Source organism: Dipodomys spectabilis, unplaced genomic scaffold (genome assembly GCF_019054845.1).
Source record: "Dipodomys spectabilis isolate Male_0828 unplaced genomic scaffold, ASM1905484v1 ptg000112l, whole genome shotgun sequence".
In the NCBI taxonomy this organism is placed as follows: Eukaryota; Metazoa; Chordata; class Mammalia; order Rodentia; family Heteromyidae; genus Dipodomys; species Dipodomys spectabilis.
Genome location: NW_024870789.1, coordinates 2968083 through 2990624, shown reverse-complemented (window position 1 = coordinate 2990624; position 22542 = coordinate 2968083). Strand labels below are relative to the sequence as shown.

The following is a 22542-nucleotide window of genomic DNA, read 5'->3' as shown; positions in this document are numbered from 1 at the left end:
CTCAAGAACCTTGCAAAGGCTGCAGAGTGTGCTGAGCCTATTGCAGGATTCGTGTCTGGCATGGGCATAAATACCAGACGATATTAAAAATAATAATAACTAAATGCAGAGAGGGCTGGGGGCATAGCTCCAGTGGTAGACGGCCTGCCTAGCAGCCCCACACCACCACAAAGGCCTTCCAGCCAGGTCTGGAGTACCGTGGGCAGCCTGGGAAGTGGGGACCTGGAAGGAGGGGCATGAGGGGTGCAGACACGGTACATCTTTTGGGGGTGCTTGGGCCCTCCTGGGTGGACCTAGGGACTGCATACGGCAGTCTAAGGGGAGCAGGATGCAGTTTTGTGAGATCAGAGAGAATCAGGTGTGCGGAGGGAGGGTGAGCAGCCCGAGGTGAGCCAGAGACCTTGTGCAGAGGGAGGCATGCGCCATGCTTCCTGACCTCAGGTGCATGCTGGTGGCGCACTGCCATACACCTGGTGCTCAGGGGGTTCAGGACCTGGGTTCATGCTCCCCATTACCTACAATAGCTGCTCTGAGTCTCCCTCCTCCACAGAAGCACGGCAGAGGGTCAAAGAGATGAAGAGGCCTCCTAGGCTGTAGGCAGAAGATGCAGGACTCAACCCTGGGCCACGTGGCACTGTGGGTACAGCTGAAGGACAAAAATGCAGAGTTGTCAGAGAGCCTATGGCCCACGCTTCCTTATCTACCTGCGTGGCTTGGGCCTGCTGAGTCTGCAGCTCCCCTCCCCTCGCCGCTCCAGCCTGGACCTTGGCCGCCAGGCCTCTCATTTGCAGTTTCTCTTACGGAGCACATTCCCTCAACGAGGCCCACGGCTCTGCTTTAAGGACAGACAAATAGCCTGCCCTCACCTGTCAAGCTGATCCTTGTATTTTACCCCGGCCATTATGAACGCAATCTTTCTGTCGCACATTTGCATACCTCCTTTCTTGAAAAGTAATGACAGCAATTTCTTTCCCTCCGCTCCTTTTCTGAGTGTCTCATTTAACGGCACCTGGGAAAGCGACAGGCCCAGCGATGAGAAGTGAAAGAGAGCAGTTGATTAAATCATCATCAAGCCGGGCCTCCGAAAGTCAATTCTGCTTGCCGTCTGCGATGATATTCTTTTATCTTAAAGTAATGAGCTATGGCACTTCTGCAGCGGGTAATGCGATAAGTTCTATTAGCATGTTCCATTTGCCTCACAAGCAAGGGCAAGTCATTTTAGCTCGTTCATATCACTGCAATCAGAGCAATTGGCTTCCCAGGCAGGGAGGAACGGGGCGAGGCTCAGGGCGGCCGACACGGATCACAACACCGCGGGAAAAAAATAGACTCTCCTATTATTTTAACCCATCACGTACTCTTTCCTTTTTCGGTCCTCCACAGGGGTGGGCTGTGGGAGCTCACTCAGGACTCCAAAGGAAAAAACCCAAACGTCAGTTGTGACACTGGGGGTTCGGCCCCTGTGCACAGCACAGCACACACACGGGAGTCCTCGGAGCCCGCCCAGCCCCCCTGGAGAAGAATGTGGATTCCTAATAAACTGCTTCAAAGTCGTTTGTAATCGGTCCCTGGGCAGGTCAGGATTAATACTATTGATGACTGGGGATCGGTAAATCAATCAGAGAGGCAAAGGACCTGCTGCCCGGGGCTTCAGAGAAATAGATCGCCCACGATCGCCCAGCCTGACATGCTCAGCTTTCTTTACCTTTGAACAAGAAACACGGATTCCTGAGTCCAGCCACCAGCAAGGCTTTGGGCTCTGGCTTTTAAGTCAGTTTCATCTCTGGCGTTGATGTATGTTTAGGCTTGGCAAAATGTCACCTTCTTTCTTGTAAATGAAGTGTGTGATAGCTAACTTGGTCCTTGGTGAAGTCCTGTGGGGTGAGCTCTCAAGAGATTTGTGACATATTCCCTGTCCCCTCCTGCCCTAGAGCCCAGCACCATTTAACCATGCAGTGGAAACCCCAGTATTCAGGTTGTTTTTGAAAGGGGGCATGGAGTGTGCCCAGGAGTTCATGTGAGCTGGGCACTTCGGGTGTGGACGACTGGCCTATGCGTGCAGTGCATCTGCGCTCCGCATGAATGTGGTCTGGAAGGGCCAGCGCAGTGGGCACTTGGTTGCAGAGTAAAAATGGGGGAGGGCCTGGAGGGGGCCCAGGGGTGTCCTCAGCCCTCAGATCACTGGGCGTATTGTGTTATTTGAGCTCAGGCCCTTTTAAATGTATAGAAATGCCCCAGTCAGGACTGGTAGGGAATAACGGAGAATTCCAGATAATTCCAGGCAATGCTCACAGGGCAGCCAGAGATGGGAAGGCTCCCAGTATGACCTGCAGGGCTGTCTGGAGCTGAGCAGCCATGTTCAAGGCTCTGCTTCCCAGGTGGATAAGCTGTGTTCTCACCCTGGAGGAGCCAGGGCCATCCGTAAAAATACCTGAAACTGTCTTCAGTGTTCAAATATTCTTTTCATCTCCGGGGCCCCACAGTAGCTTTAAATTCCACTTAGAGAGCCACATCACCAGCGTGAAGTGGGGTTCGGTGGGCGGCATAGAACGGCAGCCCGCCAGGCAGGCCTGGCATTACGACACAGGAAGATGGCGGCAGCTCTCGGCTAGCCACTGGGCCGCTCCCCCACTCCTTTAAATAAGGAAATAAATGCCACGTTTCCTGCAAGTGGCTTCTCCTGAAATTGCTTTTAGGGGAGGGATGGCTTTATGGCCTCAGATAAGCCGCCAGCCCCAAAGGGGCGTCCATTTGTTTTCTGAGTGGCGAAGTTAAATTGCACTTGATGTTAGACGCCGGCGTTTACACGTCGGGTCCCCCTCGTTTTCCTCTCATTTCCTCTCGGCACAAAGAAGAATAAAATAACTTTGTTGGGCAGTGGTGTTCAGCCATGACATCTTTGGTGGCGATGATGAATGGGTTGGAGAGGCGAAATAACTGTTCTAGCAAGCTCCATTGAGCAGAATAGAGAGCCGTGTCCTCCTCAATGTCGCCGCGCGTGATATGCCCAGCAGTCGCTGCCCCTGCGCACGCACGCATCCCAGCTCAGGGAGACCCTCAGGGCGTAGGCCGCTGTCTTCCCCGCCACCGTTCTCAGCACGAGAATAGGTGCAGCAGATCCTGATGCATTTCTCCAGACCAAGTCTTAAAAACACACGCACTGAGATTTTTCACAGGAAATGAGGAAGGCTTCCTCTCGAGGGAGTACAATACAGTCGTAATCACATCTTGGGGACACTTCAGTGGGAGACATTTTCTGCTGGGCCCCCTCCTTGTAGCTCTACTAATAATTCCAACCCTGTGGGTGTGCTCCAGCCCTGAGTGGTCCAATCAACCCCTCTCCTCGGTCTCTGTGGCTCCCTGCCTTTTAAAGCATGCTTTGCTCAAGCTATAGAGTATCAGAACAATTCTCAGGAAGAATGAGGTTGTTGAACTTCACTGTGTCATTGAGCCCCAACGAGGTCCTGGGGCAGCGAGTCAGACACCAGAGAGACACAGCCCAGGGCCTCACAAGTCCTTTTTGGCTCCGGAGGAGGAAGATCTCCTCAAGCTGAGGCAGAGACCTGATGGCCTGGCTGGCCCTCACGAGGGTGCGGAGCGGGGCCAGCCGGGAACTGTGAGCTAGTGTGGATGTTCAGAGTAAATACTGTGATCCTGGGAAAGAAAGGCCGTAGCATAGATTTGGGTTTTCCACAAATTTAATCCAACCCCCCTCCCCACACACATACCATCCATATACACCTTGTTTTCTTTTCAAATGGGCTGCCACCAAGTCACCCAAGTCCAAGAGGCTGAGGCTACACGTGTGAGCCACCATCCTTGGTTCTCGTTATTATATTTTACAAAAGTGCCACTCCCTAAAGTATTGGGAATTGAAAGAAGCAAAGCAAGCCTGGGGCATTGGTCACAGAGCACTGTGGTGGCCCTGTGCGGAGGGAGAGGCTGGAAGGAGAATGTAGCATGTCTCCTGGGCCTGGGGAGTGTGACCATCAGATGGGAGCTGGGGACGTCCGCTCTGCTTGTAACCTGTATTAGAGGAAGTAGCTGTGGGGCCCGGAATACAGCCATCGGACTCTTTGGGGGTAAAGGGAGGGGGGTTCAAACTCGGGGCTGAATGTTTCCTGGCCAGGCACCCTACCCTTTGAACCACACTCCATCCAGCCTCTTGGAAAAATAAAGCCCTGAGCTAAAGCAGTGGGTGTGGAGAAAACAGATATGTAGGGAATGGTGTCAAGGGGTGACAAGTCTTGTCCATATGCCTGAATGAAGCTTTCGGGGACACTTTCCCAGGAGGCTGTGGGAGGCACAGGCCTGGTCTGAGCATAGGTGGCGTCCGGTGTGGCTGGCTTGATTGAGGAGGGCAAGGAGACACTGGCGGGAGAACTCACCATCCGCGCACAAGCTGCTCTGTGACCCTCCAGGTTGTTCCTATGTGTAACTCATTTGACTCCTACCTTAGTATTTGCAACTGCTACTATTCCAGCTAGACTGTGGATCCAAGAGTTTAAGGGACTTTCCTGCTGTCACCGCATAGAGAGGGTATAGTCTCAGCATGTAAACATGGGCAGAACCACGGGTGGTAAGAGTTCCCCTGGACCTCAGCATATAGAGACATTACAACGGGGGGCAGAGGCATCAGAGACTGAGCAGAGGACGGGGGGGAGAGGAGGAAGGAAGGAAGGCCACCAGGAATCCAGGGAAGTACAAGCCCATGGTGTGCGTGTAGGAAATCCCTCAGGACATCTATGGAGAGTTGTGGGAACACAGGGCAGGGCCGCGGGGCGGGGTGGGGGGGTTGGTAAGACAAGGCGGCCATCTTGTAAAGCCATGCTCCAGGCCAAGTAGCCTCAGCACGTCATATGAATATGAGAGCTGGCTAACTAATTATTAGGAATTAGGTTTTTTTTTTCCTCTTACAATGCTTGTATGAAGGATGAGGAGAGTTGTATGTGGCTCAACAGAAAAGACTAGAAAAGTCATAGAAATATCTTAGCAGTGTATACCCAAGATTTTTTTTTTTAATGTATCAAATAAGTACTTCATTGGTTTCTTTCAGTAGAACTGCAGTTTGCACTCAGGGCCTGTAATCTACACTAAGCTACATTCCTTTTGAGCTGGGGTCTTGCTTCCCACCTAGGAGTCCTACTGGACTTTGATCCGTTTATTTCCATCTTCCTGTGGTAGCTGGAGTCATGCCGCTCAGCCTCTTCAATGTACATGGAGGCGTGCAAGCGTTGCTGTCCAAACACGGGATTGCGATCCTCCCAAATCCCAGCCTCTCACAGGCTTAGAGTGACAGACTCAGGCTCCTGCATCTAGCTATTGGTTGCAAAGGGGCCTCATGGACCCTTCCACCTGGGCTAGCCTCGAACCATGATCTCCCATCCCCGCTTCCAGAGTAACTAGGATGACAAGCAGAAATATGCATGTTTAGGAGGGGGGAGTTGTGGTGCAGGTTGGTTGCTGGTTTGAAGAGTTGAAGGGGCGGAACTTGACTGGGAAAGATTCTTATGGGACGTCCCTTCCAGATTCTGCATGCAAGAGCTGCAGCTCGGATTGCAAGCATTCTGCCCTGCCCTTTGCGTTCAGTGGCCTGAAGACTTGAGTGGGCACGGGTCCTTGGGTGGACACATTCACAGTCCTTTTATATTCCTCGTTCTGTAGAATAGAGGGAAATATCTACAGCTTCTCTCAGGGAATTCAGAAATGTGCCACGGACATCTCTCTCCTTTAATTGGGGGTTGGTGTGCCACACAAGCCAAATCCGGACCCTGGGTGAGAATGCTGGCAGCAGCCAAGGTCAGGGGGAACCCCAGTTCTGTGTTGGGCATTTTACTTCCTAGCCTCCTGCAAAACATCACCTGAGCCAGGAGGTGGCTGCTGGTGAGCTTCCACAGTGATGTGGCTGTGTGGGGGCTGGGCAGCCACATCTTTTTTGACCGTCAGTGACTGAGGATCATTGGGCAAAGCCCCACACATCTCACATCTCAGAGCAGTGGCATGCAACCCCACAGCATATGAAAGGCAGGAATTCTCCCCACCCGACTCCGCAACACAGACTCCCTTATCATAACGCAGCCGGTGAAGCCCCACAGCCAAGCAGAGACCCCCTGAGGGCCAGGGGCCTCTGTCAGCTTGTCAACAGACCCTTTATGGTGCAATAGACCCCTTGTCTGTGTCAGACTTCTTTTTTTTATGCAGTGTGCTTGGAGCCAGGCTGGGCAAACGCAGCCCTGTTTGCCGAGTGCATTTATTGCCTTTGCATAATTTATGAGCTGGAAGGGCTGACCACCATCCGTCTCTGCCAGGGGCTGGCACTCCAGGCTCCAGAGAGCAGAGCTGTAAATTGGATGGCGCGCTCCTGCAGAGCTCACGGCGGAGTCCTGGGGTCAGTGTGGGAATTTAATACCAGACAGGGAAGCGTTTGCCGAGTGCACCATGCGGCCCCGGGCAGCCAGGCTGCGTTGGCACGCTCCAGCGCGGCCTGGGCAGAGCCGTCACTCACCCGCGTGTGGCGTGGGCCCACGCGGCTGTAATGGGCTTGGCACCCGTGCTGCTTCCATAATGGGCACCAGTAGGCCTCAGCCCTGCGCCATATGCTTAGCTCTGGAGACAAGGTGCTTCTGGGTATAGCAGTAATTACTTGATGCAGAATTAAGTGGACCTTGAAATTAGAACTGGACTGCTGGAAAGCAGGGAGCTTAACACTTTGATGGAAAGCTCCATGCTCCGAGGACGGGGTGGGGGGTCTGTCCTTCCCCCCCACCCGCCCGCCCGCCCGCCACCACACACAGCCGCATCCTGGGGCCTTCAGCTGTCACCGTGACGATCCGAGCGGGGGAGAGGAGCGGGTCGAGCTTGCGCCGCGCTGGGCGCCAGCAGAACTCGCAGTCCCTTCTGTTGTTCCAAGCCCTCAGCGTCTGCATCGCCTGCTCTCTCCTCTCCCTCGACTTACGCCACCGAGACTTTACACCATATGCGATGCCATCCGTGACTTACGCCATCAATGATTTACACCATACATGACAGGCACCGTCCATGACTTCTACCCTACGTGACTGATGTCATCGACACGCACTTGTCAGGCAGGGAGGACAGAGACCAGCTGAGCTCTGTGGGAAATGGTGATCCCGGCCTGGCCAAATCACTGCCATTCGATGTCTGACAACCCTGTGGCACCAAGACACACTGGTACAGGCCTCCTTGCACCGCTTGCAATCGCAAGGGACCTTCTAGAATGTTCTTGTCAAAGAATGGGATGTGGACAGAGTGTTCTCTTACCTCTTTTCAAAAAATGTGAGTTGTGCGTCTCATTTTTCGTTTTGATTAAGAAGCTATGTATTTTTCTTTGTCATTCCTTGTAATGTGTGTGTGTGTTGCCTTTCTGATGTATTTCATATTACTTTTTCCTGGTACCTAATAATGACTGATACACATCACTGTGCTGTTGACACATGATAAGAAATATGGCGTGGCGTGGCACGGTGTGGGGGTGGGTAGAGGCCAAGCCCCATGATCGGTCTTACACTAGCAGAGTCACTTGCCTGGTGCTTTGTTGCCTTCCATTGAAAGCACTCCAGCAGTAGCTTAAACCATTTGATGACGTATTGTTTTCTGAACAGAAAGGTCCAGAAGCAGGCTGTTCTAGATGGTTCCCTGGCTTGATCTTCCTCCAGTTTCACCTCCCAATGGGTGGTTAGGCTTTGCCACGTTTTGCACCACAGCTGTAGGGGATCCAGACATCACATCCTCATCCCTTCCCATCCTTTTCTCCTTTCCTTGAGCTTTTTTATTTATTCTGGAACTTTCAGCAGACTTCAAATCTCAGTGGCTGAAAAATAGGTCTTATGGCCATGCTAAGCTTCAAGGAAACCCGGGAAAGAGAATATTTACCTTTTTCAGCCTCCAGTTCTTGGAAGGTAGAGATGAGGGAAAAGCAGTTGTTCGTGGCTGTAGGTCTCCATCCAGCAGCGAGAGCCTGAGGAAGATCCACTCCCCATTTCTGCTCCTAGATGCATCAGCTCGCAAGTCCAGGTGGCCACACTAAAATCTTGGCATGGAGCAGACTCCGCGCCGTCTCCCCTCCCGCGCCCCGTGTGAGCGAGTCCTGTTGGTTCTCTCGTCAGAACAGCTCCGCCATCTGTCTCCCTCCCTCACCGGGCACCATCCTGGTACAGACAGCATTGAGGCTGCCAACACGTTCTCCCCATCACCGTCCCCTGCGTGGTGTGGTCTCCACCACCCACGCGGGTCCTCTTCCGACTGCTCAGCTCTGCGCATGTCCCCCGTGCTCCCTGGCTGGAGCCTGAGCTGTGTAGGGCCCTGGGCCTGTCAGTCCTCTGTGTGGTGCCGTGCCTTCTCCAGGGGCCTGTGGTTATCCAAGCATCCCTCGCTCTGATTGCCAGCAGTGCTGGATCAACAGGGCCCTCCGCTTTTTTATTTCTTTATTTAGTTAGTATTTGAAACAAGATGTTGGGCAGATCTACCAGGCTGGCCTTGAACTCTCAATCCTCCTGCCTCAGCCTCCCGAGTGCTGTGATTACAGGTGGGCACCACCACAGCCGGCCACAAAGCACTCTGGATTTCTAACAAGCTGTGCTCTTTCCCTCTGGGTTTCTAGCTGACAACCCAGCACTTTGGGTTCATTATCACGCTGGCTTTGTGCCTCCCCCTACCCAGGTCCACAGAGGGACTTTGGGATCCGTTAGCCAAGGTGTGACTCTGCTGGCTACACTGTCATTGATTAGCCGACCTTTTACCCCTGGCATGTTTTCTGTAGGGAGTGTCTCCATTCTCAGGCATCACAGGTGTGGCCCTGCCTGCCAGGGTCCCCACAGACGCATGTGACACCCAGAGGCTGTGGTGTCCCCAGAGACAGCCCCAGTGGCTCCCTGGGGGATGGGCTTTGCTCTGGATCCCATGAAAGGGCCGTGTCCCCATGGTGGGGGTGGCTCTCTGTGGCCCCATGGCCACGTGTCCCCCCGGCAAGGATGGCTCCTGCATGCACACACTGCCAGGCAGTGGCGGAGCTCCCGGGGTGATAGAGCTCCTTGTGCCCCACGGTGGCAGAAGCCACGGGGCGCAGGGCCGGGGAATCAGCAGGACCACCACCTGCTTCCAGATGGCGTTTCCCTTCCATGGTGCCTGTCAGCCCCAGGACAGAACGCATTCTGTCCAGCTCCACGGAGCACCACCCTCCTTTGTCATGCCTTTTGGGGGGACAGGCGGGGTCTCCAAGTCAAAGCATGAGCCCTGGCCTAACTTCTCGTCTCTCATCTTCATTTCAGTGTGACAGTGACAGCGACCAGGAAGAGAAGGTAAGACATGCCCATCTGTACACGACATATGCACACTGCGCACCCACACACCCCACACAGCACACCACACACTGTGGTCCTGCCAGCCTCTAAGGGGTGCAGGGCGGGCGGCCGCTGTGCTCAGAGACGCCTCCTACAGTGTGACATCCAGTCTTTCAAACAAGCCCCTTAGCACTGTCTGCACCACATGAGGTCTGCTCTGTAGAAAGTGACTCCCACGCCCCAAGAGGTTGTGAAGACGGGCACGTGAAACACGCTAGGGTGTACCTACCAGCCCACCTGTTCTACGATGTTCTGTCTGCACAGGCCTTACTGGGTGATGTGTCTGATGTGGAGGGGTGGGTCGGGGATGGGGGGCTATCCTTCCAGCAGGTGCACCCCGAGTCTCAAGGCTGGCGCCCACCTCTGCACCCCGTGCCACGAGGACAAAAGGAGCAGTCCGGAGATCAGTGCAAACCTGGTAAAGTGAAGCCAAAGGCTGTGTCCACTATTTCTGCCTCGCCATCCTCTCTGCCAACCGGAGTCCATGTTTTCTACCTTTTGAAGAGTTAGTTACCCAATGTTGTGCTTTCACTATGGCTTGGTATGGCTCACAGGCTGGTCCTCCCCTCACCCACCTCTGGGTCTGGCCTGGACCCCCGGCCCTGGTGCAGTGTGTGGGTTTGGCCTTTAGTGAGTTTGAACACCCAGCCCCGACCGCCCTTCCTCCTCCACGGCCAGCTCCCAAAGAGATCTGAAGCCGCGCGCTCTGCCCCGCCGCTCATTCGCATTCAGCATATGTAGCCCGTTAGAAAATGCGAGACATCGTCATTTGAGCAGGTCAAGCATATTCAGATGAAGACAAATGGTGCTTATTTGATTTTCTTAAAATCTGGAAATGAAAAAAGTGCTCTCGGGAGAAATCATGTTCTGCCTGACTTGGATGACAGACCCGTGCGCGTCCCCAGATAAGAGCGGGCCTCGCCTGCAGCTTTTCCTCTCTGAAGGACGGCGGGGACTGTCAGCCGCTGACATGTGCGTTAACCGTGTCATTTTAAACAGAGTGACCTGTGTGAGGGCGCGGCGCTGTGACGCGGTAATGGGCTGTTGGGTGACAGGGAAAGTACACACTGGAGCAGGGCTGCCGATTACTCTTTTGTTTAACTGACAAGTAGGCCCTTCCTGCCTCCGGCCCCAGCCATCCTGGCTCCTTGCAGTGGGACTCCTGGGGTGCCAGCAGCTGGTAGTGTGGGTGCTGAGACAAGCCCGGGGGGCTGTGAGGGTTCGGAGTTCGTGGCGTGGTCACCACCGCACATGCTGATCCCCATGGAGCCTGTCCCCTGGCATTGCTGGGGCCTCGGGCAGAGGTTGATGTCCCTCTATACCTGGGTTCTCTTTTTTCTTTTTTTTTTTGGTTGGTCATGGGTCTTGAACTCTGGGCCTGGGCGCTGTCCCTGAGCTCTTCAGCTCAAGGCTAGCGCTCTACCACTTGAGCCACAGCGCCACTTCCGGTTTTCTGGTGGTGATTGGAGATAAGAGTCCATGGGCTTTCCTGCCTTGGATGGCTTTGGGCTGGTTTTGGGCTGGCTTTGAACTGCAATCCTCAGATCTCAGCCTCCTGAGGAGCCAGGATTACAGGCGTGAGCCACCAGCGCCCGGCCTGGGCTCTCTCTTCTCTCCTGCCCTGCTCTCGTCTTCCTAGATGGAGTAAGAGCATGTCCGTCCCACGTAAGAGAAGGTGGCAGAGGCCTCATCTACTATTAAGCTGCCTGTGGATGTCAGAGGGCCCGGGGTGCTTCCTGCGTACTGAGTACTCCCCAGCGACCGCTTCCTAGATTTCCAACAGAAAGCAGACGCTGGGCAAATGACTCGGGTCAGTAATGGAGAGTCCTTTGAAGGAGGTCCAAGCACACAGTGACAATAAGACTCTGGGGCCCAGAGCATGTCTCCATGCAGGTACATCTCCCGGGGCCTCCCCGCAGGAGCAGGTGGTCTCTGTCGCTGCCGCAGGGCCTACTGCACACAGTTGTCTCTGAGCCTGTCAGCCTTCTGCTGTTGGACCCAGATTGTCCAGTCTTTACCACCTCTGAGCAAGCCCGGCCGTCCAGGCTCTGCTCCTGTCAACCTGCCCCATGGCTCTGCCTCTCCTGGCCCCAAAGCTTACCACAGCCGCCTTGCTGTGCTGCTTGGAGGATTCGCATCCAAATCTGAATTGCTAATGGTAAGCCAGATGCCACTCAGGTCCACGTCCCACCAGGATGGCTGCTGGAGGCAAACAGGAGACTCGCCAGGCCCGTGGGGATTCCTCCACGGAGACCTGTCAATTCCACACCCCATGGGGATCCCAGAAGCGCCAGGCTAAAATTAGGGCACTGCATCTCACGCAGCTGACTGAATTAAGATAAACTCTACTTTCCTCTGATACGGAGCTGTAATTTATAAAATGATACCCTTACTAATTAATGTGGAAGTGACTGGGAAAGGCTGAAAACACGGAGCCCTCCCTCAGCGCAGGATACAGCCCATGCCGGTGAAGTCAGCCTGCTCCTCCTCCTCCTCTCCCTCCTCCCCTCCTCCTCACCCTCCTCCCCTCCTCCTTTCCTTCCTCCCCTCCTCCTCTTCCCTCTATTCCTTCTCCTCTTCTTCCACCTCCACCACGCTAGCAAAAAGCCAAAAGTGGAGGTTTGGCTCAAGTGGTAGAGCTCTAGCCTTGAACGAAAAAGCCCAGTGAAGGTATGAGGCTGAGTTCAAGCCCCAGTACTTGCACACTCCAACAATTCTCTGTGCACCCACCCACTTTCTTTTTGTAGAAGGCTCCCTGCTCTCAGGCTGCCGTCCTTGGAGTCATCAACCCAGGCTGTGCCTCTAACTCTATCCCTGCTTTGTGGCCTTGGTTTCTCTCATCTGAGAAATGTGGCTGACACAGATCCCCCTGCTTGGCGACCACTGGGCGGGGACCCTTGGCTCAGCGCCTGGCCGGTGGGAAGGGCTCCGCCGCCGCCACCTTACTCTCGCTCCTGATACACGCAGGTGCGCACGTGTGTGCCCTGCAGCAAAGGAGAGAAGCTCCCGGAGAGCGGAAGCCTGGCGTCCTCTCTGGAATCCGAGGCTCAGCCTCCTTCCCCAGCCTCCTTCTGCCTGTAGGCTGAGTCGAACCACGCAGAAACTTTGAAGGATTCCCGAAATGACAGCACTTATGAGAACATGGGGCTCCCCTATGGGTGTGAGCAGAGGGAGGGAGACAGTGGGGGCAAGGACGCGGGGGGGGGGGGGTGGGCACAGGCCAGCGCCATCGGGGGGAGGGCTCCCCAGCCTTTGGCAGCACCATTCACTGAGGCTCAGAAAGAAAGATCTGAGTCAGGACTTCTGGGCAGGGCTCAAATCATTGCATTTTTTTTAAAAATGGTTTTAAGAGCTACCACTTTGGCACAAATGTCAGAGAGAAATGTTTTCTTTCTCCATGTTGGCTCTCTTGAAACTTTCGCTGCTTCGCAGAAGGGTGTGGTAGCTGTAGCCATGTTCTACCTTCACAGTGACCACACGCATGTACATCTGTAGATAGCTGTACGATTGCATCCGAATGCCACCTCCCCCCACAGACGCACACATGCCCTGGTGGCTGGTCCCCACTCAGCTGTGGACCAGGGGGATGGCCACCTTGGGGGAAATGCTGGCTTCCCGAGCCCTGCTCACCAAGGCCCAGTGCGGCCCAGGACACTGGCTGATTCATCTGAGATTCTACTGATGGCCTCTGTCCACTCTCCCTTCCCCGGCCCACACACTTCAGGTGCAATCTCATGTTTAATTCATAATAAAATGTGTTCACTTGTGTGAGAGAGGGCAGATTCTAAGAAAACCCTCAGAGGCTAATATTCCCAACGCCTCACAAACCGCACACCTAACTTGGCTCAGGAAAGACCCAGAAACTGCTGAGATGTCAGATGGAAGCCAGGGGCCTGTGGCTGGTGCTTACTGTGGAAGAGAGCCTTCCTCCACTGGCCGAGATTCACCCGCGGTGAAGTTTGTGCGGCCTCAGCAACATTCCAGAAGCTGTTGCTTCTGGAACCACTGTCCTTGGTTTGGAAGGCCTGTCCGGGTCAGGAGACGGTGTTGGGGTGCTGTCCTCATTTGCCACCCAGGAAAGGAATCATCTCCACCCTTCCAAAGTTCACAGCAACAACACAAACCACTGTCACCCATGACAGGAATACAGATTTTAGGTTCGGGAGTGTGAAGAAATGCATTTCCTTTCCCCAGAACCCTTCCGCGCATGGGTGAACCAAGTCCAGAGGCCTGGCCTTGGAACCCAGGGATACCTCAGCAGCCCCGGGCCTCTCCCTGGTGCCTCCTCCCCCCCCAAGCACATGCACAGGCTCTTCCTCGGGCTTCTGTGTTTCTCACAGTTTGTTAGTCATCAAACATTCTGCAGCCATTTATCAGTGCGTTCCCTTTGGGGGCAGTTTGGACAGTTCTTGGCTTTGAGTTTCCATGATGCCTTCCCCTTACCTCCACTTCCCCTTTCCAAACCTTGTCTGGGGCAAAATCACGTTCCTGCTATTCCAGCTGCCGTCTGTCTGCATGGCATCACGACTTCCTGAAATTCCCATCGCTGGCATCCTTGAGTTGTTTCCCCTGGAAATTGTTATTATTATTTTTTGTGCCGACTCTGGGGATTGAACTCAGGGCTGGGGTGCTGTCCCTGAACTTTTTGTTCAAGGCTTGAGCCACAACTCAACTTCCGGCTGGCTTCAAACTGCAGTCCTCAGGTCTCAGCCTCCTGAGTAGCAGGGATTACAGGGGTGAGCCACAAGCCCCAGGCTCACTCTGTATTGTCACTGCTGGGAAGGTGGAACTGGCCTCATGTCACAGAGCATCCCTACCCTGCTGAGGAGCCAGCCATAAGCCTGTATGGCAGGTCAGTGACTGAGCAACCATCATGGCTTGTCAGTGACCTGCTGAGAGCGCACATGTTGAAGTCAGCGGAATGACGGACTAGAACCACTGAGATGCTTATAGGACTTTCCATTGTTTTTTTTTTTTTGACTCCCTCACTGCTTAGCCTAAAAACATAGATGCTCCTAGTTTCTTTCTTTCTTTTTTTTTTTTTTTGCTACTAGTTTCTTGAAAATGAGATTAGGGTCAATCTGAACAACTGATCATAAGAAGACACTTTGAGGAGCGCATCCCCTGACTCAGAACCCTCTAGCTCCTGCCACTTTGTGCCATGCGTGAGCTTCCCTGAGTTTGGGTGAGTCACTGTGGTGGTCAGCTTTCCATCCCCGGACAGAGCACCCGAGAAAGGCAACTGGAGGCCCTTGGTCTGTGTACGCCATGGCCTGCGATGCCTGTGGTCTGGGTGCACCGTGGCCTGAGTCGCCTGTGGTCTGTGTGTACTGTGGCCTGAGACACCCATGGTCAGTATGCACCATGGCCTACAATGCCTGTGGTCTGGGTGCACCGTGGCCTGAGACGCCTGTGGTCTGTGTGTACTGTGGCCTGTGCACTGTAGCCGCTGAGGCCTGTGGCCTGTGTGCACCATGGTCTCCACACCCAATGACCTTGTGACCTACTTCCTCTAGCTCGGCCACGCCCTCATGACCTACTTCTGCTAGGCCCCACCCCATCATCTACTTTTTTCCAATTAGGCCCTGTCCCATGCCTGCTTCCTTCCCTAGCCGTACCCCATGCCTACTTCCTCTCTCTAGGGCCATGACCCCTTGACATGCTTCCTCCAGCTCAGCCTACTGGAGTTCCCACCAGTTTCCCACAGTGCCAGCCTTCCATGCATGGGCATGGAGGTAGTAGTGCCCCACCCCCGGGCACACGGACGGTGGCCTCTGCCTCGGCGCCTCCCCAGGCAGGCATTGGCTCTGCGTCATCACCCTTGGCCCATGCGCACAGCCACACTCCAGCAGCAGTTGCCCGGTGAACATGGACTGAACCCTGCTCAGGCATTGAGGCTTCTGAGTGCCAGTTTGCATTTGAATCTGGGAGACAACCATGAAAGGAGAGAAGAGCTGTCTGCAGGGTAGCGTCTGCCCACTGGCCACATTGCTTAAGGAGGGGTGTGGGTCTGCCAGCCAGGACAGAGTGAGAGCCATCTGCATGTGGCCGTCTTGTCACTGTGTTGAGACTGTTCATGCACGGAGCCAGCGTGTCCCTGCCAAGCACCCTATGCTACGGACATGCTGGAGGTCACCTACCTCCCACACGGGAGAAGGCGGGGTTTCCGAGCATCTGGTTCATGCCGTTGTAAGCTACATCTAAGAGGAAGGGCTCAGGTCTCACCCTGCTCCTGAGCTGCACCCCGGGGCAGTCTTGGCCACGGCTGTTGTTTTTCCACTCGTGAACCCTCTTAGCCGTCCCCAGCAGTGTCCCTCACCCCCGCGGGGGGGGGGGGGTCTCTGTGACCCCACGGCCACAGGACCTTTCATTCCTTGGCAGCCCATGCTCCCTGGGGCGCGCCTGCAGCCCAAATGGCCGCACATCCCCGCGGCTGCCACGTCTGTGCAGATTATGTATCTGCCACGGCGGGGGAGCGCGGTGCTTATCAGCTGAGCTGATCACGGCGCAGCGCTGTCAGCCGATGATTGGCCCTGTCCTTTGTCATCTGCGTCACTCAGTACCGTGCTGGGGAAGGGAACCCATCACCCCCTTCTTTCTGTTTTTTTTCCTTGTACCCATTTCGTGTAGAAAATTTGTATTTACTTTGGGAGTGTAATTTGTTCCTCATGGATAACGTGACCCTGAGTCGAGCTGGATCATGGGTTAGTTGAAGTGATATTTTCCGCTAATGGTAGTCGTACATCATCGCTGTCAGCTTGGGTTAGGAGGCAAGCACATTACAGCTCCATTTTACCTCTGCAGGCATCTGGGATTATTTGCCATAACCGAGTATGACATGGCCGCACTACAGAGTGCATTAAAATTTCACTGCTGCTCAGGCAAGTTCCTTCTCCAGCGCGTGCCCAGGCAGGTGGTCCAAGGGGACCCCAGCCTGCTGGCCTCACGCCCCCCGGTGGGCGTGGCCTCAGCCAAGCAGCTCAGCTCATGCCCCAGAAAGGGAGCCAGGGCAAGACTTTGTGGGGCCAGCCTGCAAGGTGTGTGTGTGTGTGTGTGTGTGTGTGTGTGTGTGTGTGTGTGTGCGTGCGTGCTGGGGGGATAAATGTGTATGTGTGCACCTGCAGGTGTGTGTATGTGTGTACATGCCTGCAGGTGGGTTACGTGTGTGTGTGTGTGTGTGTGTGTGTGTGTGTGTGTGTGTGTGTGGACTCCTCCAACTGACAGGTGGCAGGCTGCCTGTGCAGAGGACCAGAGCTCCTCTGCTCCCTCCTGTGCTCCATCCACAGGATAGGTGGGCAGATGACTAAGGGCCAGCTCTCAACTCTCTGACCCAGGGCAAGCATGAGTCACTGCCAAGCATTGGCCCATTGTTTGGTGATGTCTGCCTATAAGCAGACTCTTAAGAAGGAAGCGAGGGCTTTGGTGTAGCAGAGCCTCACCAACATAGCTGGTGGGCAATCTTACACGGCATCCCCATGGTGTGTTGCCCCTCTTTGTTTTACTTACCAGAAAACTGAGGCTCACTGAGGGTCTGTACCGTGTATCAGGATGGTGGCAGGAATGGCTTTCTGATTTCCAAGCTGTGGGTCGCTAGGATTGCATGTTGCTTAAGAGGAGCACGTTGCTCACATGGAGCTTGTGCTCATTGTACACAGGGGTCTTGTTAACCCACCCTGCAGCCATCATAGGTAGGTGCTGATACTGTGCAGTTTGCATACAGAGGAGGAAACTGAGGCACAGAGGCATCCTGCCACAGCCTCTCCCAGTTAGTGGCAGCTCAAAGTGGAAGCCCACGTTGTCTGGCTTCAGAGGCTGAGCCTCAGCCACGAGGCCCCCTGAGCCAAATCCCGAGGATGTGAGCGCTAATAGGAACAGACAAGGGAGAATAGGGATAAAAGGAAATGTTCAAAGATGTTTCAGTAGTAACTCAACATCCAACAAAATATTGCTCAGAAAAGATGCGCTGTGATGAGCGTTAATTAAGTAGTAAGCCCCCTTTGTAGCCGTGCGTTGCTTGCATGCAAACGCTTCTTCTAAGGCATTTGTTTTGATGGGTTAAGACTAAGCAGTCAATCGGGCAAAGTGCTTTGTTGTTTTACATTGCTTAACCTCCTCTGTCACTCTTATTGGAAAAGAATTCAAGGTAAACTTGGGGGATCACATTCTCTCTTTAAAAGGGCATTTTGGCTACTCAGGAGGCTGAGATCTGAAGGTCCAAGTTTGAAGCCAGCCCTGGCAGACAAGTCTGAGACTCTTCAGATAACCAGCGAAAAGCAGGAAGTGGAGCTATGACTCACGTGGTAAAACACCAACCTTGAGAGAAAAAGCTAAGGGTTTCAAGCCCTCGTACAGGCACAAAAATAGAAAACAAGGTCATCTCCTAATCGTGAGTGGGGCGGGGTCTGAGCCTTTGGGATGACAGATACTGTAGAATGATCCCAGAGGCTGTATTGGCAGATTCTGATTTCCAAACCCCAAGCCCAGGCAGGGGCCATCTCCAGCTAGTCTCTTGCTCATACTCCAGCCACCGGGTCTCCGCTCTCTGCTCAACATCCAGTCACTCACCATTGGAGCCGCACCTGCATTGATTAAGGTGGGCTCATGTTAGCACGCTAAGATTCGGGCTCCCTTCCACAGCTTCCCAAGCACGTCCATCCATCAATCTCCCCAGCCACTCCACCGAGAAGCCATGGGACTGGCCGGAGACCCTCCTCCCACTTTAGATCCAATCACCCAAGCAGTAAAGGATTAGACCAGAACGATCCAGGCATTGAACAGCAATTATCCCCTCCCCCCAGGGACAGACAGACTGGTGACGTGTGGGCTATTTCCTTCCAGTAAGCAGAGTCCCTCTCCTCTTCCCACCCTATTCAGGGCCAATAGGCCTACTTAGAAGAGTAGATATTGAGACTCAGTGAGTTCATCAAACCAATGATCAAGTAGTTGGCCACAAGAAGGGGACTCGCGGACCTTCTGTAGCCAGTGTCACCCTCGAACTTTCCAAAGAGTCTTCATGAATCATTAGATCACTTCAAGACATTTCAGGTCTTTACTAAGTTTGGTTTTCTGGAAGGGACTGAATTCAGAGCCTCATACTTATAGGCAAGCACTATGCTGTGTGTCACACTCCCAAACCCTGAACTCATGCCTTAACAGCTTGTGGTGTTTATGCTAGCAGAGTTCTTTTTTTCCTTTGGTGCTGATCCTGGGACTTGAACCCAGAGCCTGGGCACTGTCCTTGATCTTTTTGGCTCAAGGCTAGCACTCTACCATTTGAGTCACAGCTCTACTTCTGGTTTTGGTAGTTAATTGAGATAGGAGTCTCACAGACCTTCTTGCCACTTCGGGCCTTGAACCGTGATCCTCATATCTCAGCTTCCTGAGTAGCTAGGATGCCAGGCGTGAGCCACCGGCGCCTGGCACTTTTAAAAAAATTTCTTTTTTTTTTTTCTTGAATAGAAATTAAACTCAAACTAACATATAAAAAAATACATGGGCTCTTGAAAGTTGAGTCCATTTTAAAATACCCGCCATCAGAAAGGGGTGAGAGACACAACCGGACCTCAGAAAGGTGAACCAAGGGCCACATGTGCCCCTGCCCCCTGCTCCTTGCCTGCCCACTTTAGTCTTCACCGTGTCGGAGACTCGGTTCCTCCTATTGGTGGAATTCTGACCTGTCCTCAGCCTCCGTCTTCACCACAGCAGTTACCAAGACCCAAAGCGAGGATTCTGAATGACAGGGAGGGGCAGCAGGTACCCAGCTCCCCACCGAGCATATGCTGGGCGCCGTGATCCATGCTCTTAATCCTTGTGTCTGCATGGAGGCCTGAGAACGGGAGGACCATCTAGGCCAGGCAGAGCAATGACATCCTGAGACTCTGCCTTCCTCGGGGGGAGCCTGGAGGTGCTGATGTGCCAGAGGCCTGGTTAGGACAGGAAGCCTATAAGCTGGCTGAGGAGACCCAATCCTAAAAACCACCAGTGTTGCCAGATGCTGGGGACTCACGCCTTGTGGTCCTGCTTCTCAGGACGCTGAGATCTGAGGATCACAGTTCAAATCAGTCTGGACAGGAAATTCCATGAGACTCTGTTTTTTGGTCAGTCGTGGGGCCTGAACTCTGGGCCTGGTGCTGTCCCTCAGCTCTTCAGCTCAAGGCTAGTCCCCTACCACTTGAGCCACAGCACCACTTCTGGCTTTTTTCTGCTTATGTGGTGCTGAGGAATCAAACTCACGGCCTCATGCATGCCAGGCAAGCACTCTTACCACTGAGCCACCTTCCCAGCCCCTCCATGAGACTCTTATCTCCAATTAACCACCAAAATTGCTGCAGTGGTACTATCCCTCAAGAGGTGGAATGTTAGATTTGAGCAAGAAAGCTCAGTGATAGCACCCAGAGCTTGAGTTTAAGCCACAGGACCAACACCAAAAAAATAAAAATAACCAGTGGAAAATGAATGCTCGAGTATGGCTCAGCCATATTGCACTAGTCTAGCAAGCTCACGGCCCTGAGTTTGAGTCCCAATACTTCCCAAGAAAAAGAAGAAAGAGAAACTACCTTGGCCATTAAAAGTGACCACAGACTATGAAATATGAATACATATTTACAGTTATATTTCATAGCTGCTTAAATATTCATGGGGTATCTTAAGTGCTATCCACAGATGCTTTTATAACTCATTTGGTTCTCTCTTGCTTAAGTTATTAAAGCCATAGAAGGGCATAGGTTTTTACAGATTTAGAGTTGAACAGAATCCATTAATATTTTAAGAATAGTGTATGATGCGTTGCTCTCCAATTATAAGACAGCCACCTTGAGAGACGCAGAAGTCTCTCAGGTCGCAGGGAGGCCAATTAGCTAATTACTTACCTGGGTACACAGTGAAACCCACTCTTCCAAAGGGACGTTGCAGTCCTCTCCAAGTACCTGGTTGCTGCCCGACGCAGCTCTCCTTCAAGTAGGCGGGCAGCCTCACTGAGATGATTTCCCCCAGTGCTGGCTTTTCTCTCTGCAAACCCTGCCCCTCTCTGAGTGCCAAGCTGTGCATTGTCCAAGGAGCAGAGGGTGGTGGTAGCAAGGATGGGGCAGTCCTTCAGAGAGACGCGGTCTGCAGTAGAGATCGCTGTCAGCCGTCTTCATGTAGGTGTCTGCAGGTAACAGCCGTACCAGGGAGGGGAGCCGGAACCAAGTTGGTGCTCACCGAGACTCTTGGAATGGGGTCGTTGCTAGGTACAAGGATGGGCAACGGGGAATGATCCACAGAAAGCAAAGAGCTGCGAAAGGTTTGACATGTGGAGAGATGCGGAGAGCTTCTGTTCTCAGAGCCAGGCTCATACAAGGTGTGGGGACAGGCCTGGAGGACAGGACAGGCGGGGGGGGGGGGTGATGGGGGGAGGGGCCGCAACAGATGTCCGGCCCGCTGTAACAGCTCCACAGGCTGCAGGGTGAGAGTTTAGATGCGTTTAGATGCGGAGGCCACCATGTGCGTGGAACCTGTATCCAATCGTGGAAGTCTTGGTGGTCTGCAGGACAGGCTGGGATTGTGGTGGGTGCTTTCAGTCAGATGTCCAGCAAGCAAGCTACTGGAAAGGCCTGGGTGAGAGGAGATTGCTTGCCCAGTCAAAGTAACGCCAAGGAAAGTTTAAGCTTGTAGGCATTTCTGAGGGGAACTGGCACGGGACTGGGGTTTTGGTAAGGGCACTGAGGGTTCCATCATCACACGCCCAGGCGGGAAGGGTGGGCATTGAGGCCGGCAGAGGACACAGGGTACAGGAGGACCCCAACCCCAGGGAACCAAAAACCCACCTGACCACCAGAGACGGCACACAGTGGGTGTGCATGGAGCCCTGGCCAGAATTCTGGGGTGCGACATTTTGTCTGTATAGCTCCCAGGAGACCTAGGTGATTGCAGTCCTAAGAACAGTAGGTGTGTTCATTTCATTCTACTCTTAATCGTGGTGTAGATGTTATTTTTATGCTGAATTTATAAACATGATACTGTTTATAAACGTATCATTTGTTCATGCGGCGGTCTGAGCAGTATGGGCTTTTACACCCTGAGTGTGGGAACACAGAGCGTTCTGCGGCCCGGCTGCTAGCCACATCTTAGAATCTGGATATTAACCACCTCAAATGGTGTGCCCACAATAGGCACTCAGAAAACATTAGACTTTAGTCCCTGCTACACTACATACTCCATTCCCCCCCCCAAAAAAAGACAAAAAGCCACCTACTGAGCACTATCTGATGAGTCCACGGAAGCCACGTGGCCACACATACCCCCAAGCAGGCCTCTAGGACACGGATCCCAAGGCAAATGAAGCTCAGAGAGGCCCAGCAGGGCCAGGTGAGCAGTGTGAGCATTGTGGAGAAAAGGGCCGGTGTTTTCGGTCTGTGACGTTGTCTGGCACCCCTGTGCACTGTGTGGTCACACTGGTGAGTGGCTGCCACCCCCCCCCCCCCCCAGGCTCTGGCCCTGCGGTGTCATCCACTGATGAGAACAGGATTTTGCTGTGCACTCAAGACCCGGATGTGCACAACGGCTGGTATGACCCTGAACAAAACCTTGCAAGCACAGGAACTTACCAGAGCTCCCACCTCCTGGGGTGTGGGCTGCCTTGGGCCCTCGTAGAAGGCTCTAGATCACTAGCCTGCTACTGAGTCCCTGTCAGCTGGAGCCAGGCTTGCTGGTCCTCGCCTCTCCCACCGCCCTCGGCCGCCTCAGACTCGTGCACACCCTCATGTGGCTTGTGATGGTTTACGTCCTTTGTGGAGGTTGCGCTTGGAGCACCCACTGCTGGGGCTGGTACTGTGTGGCCCACATTCCCGGGCGTCACTGCAGTGGTAAATACCAGGTATCAGGTCAGCTCCAGGCAGCACAGGTTAAACATCCCTAGCGTCCATATTTAAAAAATCTGAAAAGAAAAATCCAAAACTCAAAACACTTCTGGTCTGAAGACTTCAGATAGATGGTGACTCAGCCAGCAGTGAGTCCACTGGGGCAGGTGGGCAGCAGGAAAGGCCTCCGGGTGTGGCTTTATCAAGCGTGGGCTCCACAGGGCCCCGTGGAGCTCGGCCACTGAGCCACTCAAGACTGCTCCTCCTCGCCTGGCCCCGTAGCCTGTGGATGTGGTAGGGTGGGAGGACCTGCCGTGGGGTGGGGTGGGGTGGGATGGGGTGGCAAG

At 53.8% G+C, this 22542-nt stretch overlaps 1 protein-coding gene across 4 annotated transcripts in view; it reads left to right on the top strand.

Annotated features, from left to right (window-relative positions):
* Window positions 1-22542, top strand: part of Auts2 (activator of transcription and developmental regulator AUTS2) — an 834018-nt gene that overhangs the window by 616525 nt on the left and 194951 nt on the right. For all 4 annotated transcript variants that reach the window (XM_042688154.1, XM_042688153.1, XM_042688152.1 and 1 more), the window contains one exon: window positions 9288-9317. In XM_042688154.1, the coding sequence (XP_042544088.1) occupies window positions 9288-9317 (30 nt within the window). The remainder of the gene's footprint in view (window positions 1-9287; window positions 9318-22542) is intronic.